The 8,384-nt window shown below is 59.9% G+C and overlaps 1 protein-coding gene across 1 annotated transcript in view; it reads right to left on the bottom strand.

Annotated features, from left to right (window-relative positions):
- Positions 1 to 518: 518 nt before the first annotated feature.
- IQSEC3 (IQ motif and Sec7 domain ArfGEF 3) overlaps positions 519 to 8,384 on the bottom strand; it is a 106,181-nt gene continuing 98,315 nt past the window's right edge. Inside the window, exons 12-14 of the mRNA XM_046683863.1 lie at positions 6,458 to 6,550; positions 4,309 to 4,358; positions 519 to 944 (exon numbers count right to left, since the gene is read on the bottom strand). Coding sequence (XP_046539819.1) covers positions 522 to 944; positions 4,309 to 4,358; positions 6,458 to 6,550 — 566 coding nt within the window. The 3' untranslated portion in view covers positions 519 to 521. The remainder of the gene's footprint in view (positions 945 to 4,308; positions 4,359 to 6,457; positions 6,551 to 8,384) is intronic.

The raw sequence follows: 8,384 nt of genomic DNA, 5'->3' as shown, positions 1-8,384 counted from the left end.
CTCAGAACTTCCCCCAACCTGGCCCCTCCAGCGATCCAGGGCCAACCCTCCTCCACCCAGTGTGGTCCCTAGTGCTGGGATGGTGAACCAGACCACCTACTGTCCAGTGCTTGGGTGCTGGCCACCCTGCCCCTCACGCTCGCCCACCCAGCCTGAGTCCTAACAGACTTAGGACCCAGAAGCTGGTTAGGCCCTCAGCTCCTGTTTCCTCCAGTCCAGGTCCAAGTGGTGGCAGGAGGAAGGGGAGGCCTGGCCATGCCTGGCTGTGGAGGCCCTGGGAGAGTGAGGTGGTGTCTCCAGATCTGGGGGGAGGGGTGCTCGATCGAGTAAGGGAAGCATGGTCAGGCGAGGCAAACCCAGGTGCCAGGGATTGGGGTTCTCTCTCCAAAACCACAGTGATTGGTGACCAGGAACACAGCGTGCCAGGGCAAGGGGAGCAGCGAAAGGGCAATCGGAGCTGCTGGGTGCAGCCCAAGGCCCGGCGGCCAGCCCTTCTGGGACCGCAGTGTGGTGGGCAGAGTCTACACTAGGCTCCTGGAGCCGCTGGAGTACCGGCGCCGGTGCAGCAGGGAGCCGGGCGGGCAGAACTGGTGAGGGTGGTTGTAGGGGGGCGGGGGCGGGGGCAGCGGAGGCTGGTGGACCTTGATGGGGGAGCCTGGGCCACCCAGGGGTGTGGAGCCGCAGGAGTCGGAGGAAGACGAGGCGTAGCAGGAGAGAGCCTGGCTCAGCAGGGGCTCCATGCGGGCCAAGCAGGGCTTGTCCAGGACAATGACCTTGACAATTTGCTGGCACTGCACCAGGGTCCCCGGGGGTGTGGGCGGCGGCGGCACGGGCTGCTCCCTCAAGGGGCTAGGCTGCAGGTCTGGCGGTGGCGCCGGTGCTCCCCTCTCGGCCCCCAGCCCGGAGCTGTGCTGGGACGTTTGAAGCCTGTTGTGAATTGACACCTAGTTTAGAAACAGCCAGAGAAGCATGAAATGTTACAAGACTACTTCCCAGCTGCTAGGACTGGCTGCCCTGAGCCTCCCTCCCGGCTGCCCCGGCTCCTGTGCCCATCAGGTGTTCTCAGCCCTCACTTTGCCTGCGCCCCATCTTTCCACCCAGAGGAAAACGGGCTGCCAGGAGTGCTGACCCTGGGTGGAGCAGGAGACTGTGTTCTGCCCCCGACACTGAGCAGCCTCAGTCTCCTCATTCGTGAGACAGGCGGTGGGACCAATGGACTCGAAGGCTCTGCCTAGCTCTGCAGTCTGAATTCAGGGATCTTCTGGGCAGCTTCCCATCTCCCTCTCCACCAACTCTGACCTTGAAAAGCAGGGGTGACAGCCTTTGCCCCCTCCCTGCCTCCCAGGGGTGTGTCGAGGACAAAGGGAGACTAGACACAGACACAGAACCAAGCATCTGTGAGCCTCTCGAGCCCCCTCCTCCCGCCGGCTCTCTAAAAGGGGTAGCTCGTCATCACCGTTGACATCATGAGGGCACCCAAAAGTGGCAGGGGCCCCTGCAGGGTGATCTGGACCTGCCCCATCCTCCCAGACTCTCTAAGGCCATGAGCACGCATTTGAGAGCAGCCAGACAGCCAAGGCCAGTCAGGTCCCCAGCTGCCTTTCTGGCCCAACCTGGGTCCTGGTTAAATTTGTCCCGCTGCAGGAGGGGTATCCCAAAACGACTCTAGTGTGGACCCCCTGGGTGGGGAATGAGGAGGTGGCCGCCTCCCCCAGACCATGGAGGTCACTATGAACTAGCCTGGCCTCCTCTCACTAGCAAGGGGAGGTGGAGGAAATGGGTGGGAGGCTAGGGGTTTAATTCCTCATCCCTCCAGTGCCCCAGCCTGTAGATGGGACACAGCACAATCCCCTCCAATGCCTGGGCCCTCTGGGGGGCGGCTGAGACCCTGCCCTCTGAGGATGCTTCCTGCCGCTTGTGGGCACCGCGACCACAACCCGCTGCTCAGAGCATAGGGCCGGAAATGGAGGCTGCAGGGGAGGGGACCTTATCCCCAGGCACAGGCCAGGATGGCCCAGCTGGAAGCTATCTCAGAGCCTTAATCCACAGATCCTAATCCTATTTATTTGCAAAAGGTGTGACTTTAGGGACCACCCCCTTCCTGGGTCTGTGCACTCTGGATGGGCTGCTTCCCTCTCCACAGGCCCTTCACATGCGTTCTGTCTGCCCCTTCAGTGGTCACAAGCCCCACCGCTGTGCTGAGCAAGCTGCGGGCTTCATTCTTCATTCTCAACCTCCAACTCAGCAGCATTTCCTAGGCCTGAGATTCCCCCAACACATGAAGGAGCCCCGGCACCCCTCACGGCCCTGCCAAGACACCAGGCAGGCAGAGGGCACAGCTGAGGCCCGCCTCCCTCTTGGGGAGCCCTCTGGTCCCTAGTTGGGCAGAAGGCCTCTGTCCACCGTGCTGGAGGGGACCCGCTCCTTCCCCCACCTGCTTGAGTTCTGAGTTATCTCCCAGAAGAAAGGTGGCCTGAGACAGCGGGGGCAGGCTCATCCCCTTCTGTTCTTGCCCACTAGACTTCACCACTGCCCCTCCCCAGGCAAACACTTGGCCGCTCCTGTCCAGAGCCACTGGGCCCTCCTTCTCTTCCTCCTCAGCTGCTCCCCACGCAGCCCAGCTCCCGGCCTCACCCTGCACCTCCACTGTCTGCACCCTCTCCTCCGTACCCCAGCCTGGAGACTTTATCTTTAATGGTCAATACATGAAAAGCAGGAAGTGACAGCAAACCCTTCTCTCGTTCCCACCCCCTTCTCACCTCCCAGCTGATGAAAGAAGAGAGAGACAGAGAGAGAGAGAGAGAGACAGAGAGAGGGTGGAATGTGAGCAGCAGGTCAGAACAGCTCAGAGAAGATGGAGAAGCACCTGCCAGAGCTGGCTGGGCCAGGCAATGACAGAGAGAGGGCAGAGGACCGAGAGCTCAGGGTCCAGCTGAGGGCCCGGGGCGGCGAGGCTGCCCTCTGTGCAGGGGAGCAGAGCTGGCAGGGCCCTGGGACTAGCTGAGGGTGGCAGCCTTGCAGATAGCCACATGGCCCTCTGGGCAGAGTAGGAGGGGAGACGGGGCCATCAGATTGCTTGTCCTCCCTAAGCACGTCAGGCTGAGGCACGGGCAGGGCTGGGAGACCAACCGGGAGGGCTGGTAACTTCGTGTGTTTATCTGCAAGGCTACAGAATGGGCAGCTGCAGGAAGATGGGGGGGGGGGGGGGCAGGGGATGGAATACCCACCCTGGGGGCTTGTCAGCTGCTGGGGCAGGAAGCTCCTCCGGTAAGGGTGCCTCCTCCAGACACAGGTGTGTGAGGGGTGGGGGCCGCAGGGAGAGAGAGAATCTGGGCTCCCCTGGGGGATCTGGGGCTTCCCCGAGCTTAGCCAGGCTGGGGGGCAGGGCTCCTCCCTCAGACCTCAAAGTGGGGTTTTGGAGTGGAAGTTGGGAAGGGGGGTGTCTGTGTGAGCAGCTAGCGGTCCCTGGAGGCCTGGCAGAAAAGCAGTGAGGGGGGCTCCTTGGGGTGCAGGGGGCCAGTTGGGGAGGAATGGGGCCCAGCAAATCTTGTAGGGGCAACTGCACAACCCTCAACCTGGGGACACTTGGGAGTCTGGCAAGGACCAGCTGCTGCCACTCCTTGCCCAGGTGTGGCCAGGGGACGGCATCCCCTTCCATCCAACATGGACAGTCTTCAGAGTCATCGGCTGTCCCCCTGGGGACACCCCAAGACAGCCCCGACCCTACTCTGCCTCATTTCTCCTGCACACGGTCCTCCCCCATGCCAGCTTTCCAGACGGACCAGCTGCTCCAGGGAGAACTGCCCCCCACCAGGTGCCCCCACTCTCCAACTTCTCCAAGAGGGGTCTGACTGCTCGGGGACCGGACATGAGGGGTGATTCTCTGGAGGCGCCCAAGCTCCCTCCGCGGGAGGACGGGGGATGCGGGGCAGGGGGTGGGGTTCTCTGAGGCAGCAAGTATGAGGGCTGCAGTGGGCAGTGTGCTGGGGAAGTGGACTGCGGGATTGGGAGGGCTCGCCATGGAGGTGTCATGGGCGTCCTCTCCACGGTGTGAGCTCGGCCAGGAGGGTCAGCGCGGGCAGCCTGGCTGGGGAAGGGGCAGAAAGTACTGCGGCTTAATTAGGCGCTGGAACAGCGGTGATACCCATGCTAGCAGTAACTTTTAATTGTATCTCTTGAAATTGGTAAAATGGTGAGTCGGGCTGGGGAGGCATTGATTAATACCTGAGAAGAGAAACAATAGAGACGGTGAGAAGAAGGACAAGTCGGGGACGAACCACTCACCTGGGCAACCAGGCCTCCACTTACCTCCACCGTGCTCTCCGCAGGCTTCTCCCCCAGCGCGGCTTCCCTTTTGGCTTTGAATGCAAAGAGCACAGGGCTCATTCTCCACTGGTCCCAACATGAATCCCTACTTCCCCCCAGGACCCCCAACCCAAGCATCCCTGTAATTAGCTGGTGTGACCGAGAGGCAGCCGGGGCAGTGCACCGGAAGTCATAGTCCAGTTCTGCCACTTAGTAGCTGTGTGACCTGGGACAAGGTGCTACACCTCTCTGGGCCTCCACAGACCAGAAGATCTTTCTCATGTGGGCATTGCTGAGTCTAATTTACCCACAGTCAAAGCCTTCCCGATATGGACTGTGGAAATTGGTTATGAGGTGGCATTGGTTCTTGGGTCCCAGAAACACAAGGAGGCTCTTCTGTGTGTTTGTGGGCATCATGTTAATCTGTCCCCTTCAGTCGCAGGCTCCCTGAGGGAGGGGCCATGCTCCCTTATTGTTCCTATCCCTGCTATGTAGTTCAGTGGGGAGGACTCCACGGGCTGAGGCCTGAACGGCAGTCACCGCAAGGCCCGGCATGCATAAGAGACAATAACGTCTCCGTGATTGCTCCAGGCATTCTGACTGGCCTGGCGCAGCGCCAGGGACCCTGTGGACCCCCAGGGACAGCTTGATGACTTTTTCTGGCTCAGTCACCCCAGCTCCCACCCCGCCCCCAGCAGGCATCCCAGGGCCCCTCTGCTTGAGCCTTCTGATTTCTCACACACCTCAGGGGGTGCCAGGTCCCTGGTGGTGCTCTGCATTCTGCAGCACAAGAGGGAGCTGGACCATTGTTTGGAACCGAGAAGCACCCTACTATGGAGGCACCTGAGGGACAGGGCCCTGGAGATATGCATCCCGGCCTGGCCAGGGTTGCAGCCTCTGAAGGAGGGAGTCTGGGATGCAGGGTGCGGGGCAGGGGGTCAGAGAGGCAACCACAGCTGAGCTTTGGCTCTGGAGTTTAAATAGCTGTGAAAACAAGCAGTGACCCATGCACTGTGACCTTACAGAAATGAAGGGGCCGGCTGAGAACCAGGCGAGTGGAGAAGTAGGAATGCAGGATGGCAGCTCAAACCCACACATGGAGGACGGCATCACATGGAGATCGGCATGCAGCCGCAAGAGCCCCAGGGTATGCTTGGGAAATGAGTCACATCTCCCAGCTGGGCAGCGGGTCCTGTGATGCTGTCTGGCCAGTCTGGTGTCATGGCTGTAATGAGGGTCTTGGACCAGTGTGAAACCCACTGGAGAGTCTCAGCTCAAGCTGATGTCTTTCCGGGCCCCTGGCTTCCCAGAGCTTTGAATAAGTGTTAAATGTAGGAAGAGGTGGCTGAATGAATTAATGAGGGACAGTTCTGGATGGTTGGCTGGGGTTTCATTGGGACGGGATTGAATTCTCATGCTGCCTCTCCTAATTCTCTTCTATTCAGGACAAGTGGAGGGGGCAGAGGTCGCTTTTCCCGGGCTTCCTGCAGGTTGGGGTGAGGTGGGGGGTAGGGGGATGTCAGTGGGGGGAAGGAAGCAGGTCTAGAGATTGTGGCCAAAGGTGATACAAAAGCTGAAGCTGGCTTGATTCGTCTGGAGTGAGTAATTCAAGCTGGAGAGACCATTTGAGAATTGGGTTTGAGGGCTTATCTGGCTTGGGCTGGGCTGACTCTGGCCTGGGATCAGAGAGTGCTGACGGGGCAGACGGAGAGTTCCAGACCCTTCCGGCCACCCCTCCTTCTTACCCTGCTCCCACCCCAGACACAGCGATTTCTTCTCAAGCGATTTCTCTTTACCACACCTCCAGGCGCCCCCAGTGAGCCTGGCTGGGGAGGGGAGAAGGCACCCCAGTGGGGCCCCTTTAGGGCTGGGGTGCCAGGGTGGACAGCAACGTGTCACACGGACCCTGGGCCTTTGTGCGGGTTGTAAACCGACCAGGGTCTCTCTCACCTTCCTCCTCACGCCCACTACTAAGGCCGTGAGATAAAGCAAGTGGGAGCCCCTCAGCAGAAAGGAATGGCCCTGGGAACGCGCACGTCCCTGGCCCGAGTGCCCCGGGCCCCCAGCCCAGGGTTGGTGAGTGGCCTCCCTGTGGCCCGGGGCCCGGCCATGCCGGCCTGGGGTCTGGAACCCTGAGCAGAGCCAGGCTCACCTGTAGGCGATCCCTGCTTCGACTGTGGGTCCCCCTGGGCTCCACCGGACCTGAAGGAGAGCGTCTTTGCTCCCTGCTGCTTCTCCAGCTCCCCTAGGGAAAGGAGAGGCTCATGAACAGAGAGAAACCTCGACCTCTACCACACAGAGGGGAAGAAGAAATGACGAGAGAGAGCAGGAGGAGGAGGCAGAAGAGGAGAGGCTCCCTAACAGGGCTACGAAGCCTGGGCCCCAGAGTCTGGCACCCACCTCATGGCAAGCCTCAGGCTCTTCGTCTGTGCATGGGGACAGTAAGGCCTGCGTGAATGCTGGGGAGGTGGTAGAACAGGTCGGTAAGAGGGAGGTGGATGCCGGGTTTGAATCTGGTTCTAATACTTCCTAGCTGGTGGCTTCAGGCAAGTTACTTAACCTCTCTGTGCCTCACCGGAGGGGACAGCAGTGCCTACTTCAAAGTGTCATTAAGAGAATTAGGTGGGGAAATACATTGAAGCACTTAGAATAAGCCCTGGCTTGTGGCAAGTGCTCAATAAACATTAGCTTTTATTACAAAGTGTAAGAAGCACTCGGCACGGCAGGCTGCAGCAGCACTGGTGCTGGCCACTGCCCCCCTGGGCCGGCCGCACCTGCGAGGAGGAGCCCCGCAGCCAGGCTCTGTCTCAGGCCAGCCCAATGGGCACCCACCTGGCTCCGCTCCACCTCCCCTCGCTGGACCACAGACCGGTGCCTCTCTCCCCCTCCTCCTGGCGGAGCGGGTGCAGCACCTCCCGGGCGATTGGCCGGCCAGGAGGAACCGCTCCTTCAGCGGCTCTTTTCCAGGAGACACGCTCCAGTTCCTCTCACTGAAGCTGCTCTCCGGGGTCCCACTCTCTGTCTCTCTGGTTGTCCACAGTCCACCGATGCCAGACGGCAGACCCCCGACCAGGACAGTGTGTCCTGACTGCCCGAGTCACACCGGCTGGCAACAGCAGTGCCGGCTGCTGAACTGCCCATCATCCCTCCCAGAGGGGCTCTCGTGGCCCTAGAGAAATTAGCCTCGTCCTTACAAGCCAGGAGCCCCAGGACCTGTGTGCGAAGCCTGTTTAGTCACTGACTGCGTGAACGTGGACCACTTCCATAAGTTCTGTTAGACTCAGTTTCCTTATTTAAAATGAGGATAATATGACTCACCTTGTGGAAGGATGTGGCAAGAATTAAATAACACAACAGATCAGCCCCGGGCCAGGCAGGCACTAAGTGCTCCTTACATGGCAGCTATTGCTGGTTTTCATTTTCTGTTTCCTACTTTCTTTCCTCCCTGCCTCCTGACCAGCCTCATCTTTCCTCAGCTGTTCCTTCCCTGTCGCCCGACCTGAAGAGGAAGAGCCAGATGTGAGCCTCTCGTGCCCCCTGCCCTCCAGGCAGCAGGAGAGGAGAGCCACCTCGACATAAGAGGTTCTGGTACTGTCCACTCCCTTGTACTTTGGGGTGGGATATGCCCTGCTGCTCCCAGGCTGACGGGCGAGAAGGCGCATCTTCTGGCAATTACGGCCCCAGGGCCATGTGGAGCCATCGGTGACATTTGGACAATGAGAGAAGTGAAGCTGTTTTAGGGCGCGTCCCTGAGAATGTTCAAGATCAGTGGCCAAGGTGCCATCTCCAAGCATCCAGTCCAGCCCTTGAAAAGAGTCTGGCTGTTACACCACTGGCCTCAAGAAGGCCAGCGGAGTGCTGGAAGGACCTTACCCCCGCCTCCCTCCTCCATGAGGGACACAGTCTGCTCTGGCGGCTTTTTCTGTTAACTGCATTTAACTATTTTCTGAGCAGATTCTCAACAGAAGCCCTTCTCTCACTCTCAGAGCGGGGACTACATGAGCCTCGGCATCAGACTTAAATGCAGATGCCACCTCCTGTGCTTCTGACATGCATAACCTCGGACACACTCCTGAACC

The sequence above is a fragment of the Equus quagga genome, chromosome 1, assembly GCF_021613505.1.
Source record: "Equus quagga isolate Etosha38 chromosome 1, UCLA_HA_Equagga_1.0, whole genome shotgun sequence".
In the NCBI taxonomy this organism is placed as follows: Eukaryota; Metazoa; Chordata; class Mammalia; order Perissodactyla; family Equidae; genus Equus; species Equus quagga.
Note: the sequence above shows the minus strand (reverse complement) of the source record. Positions and strands in the feature narration are given on the sequence as shown.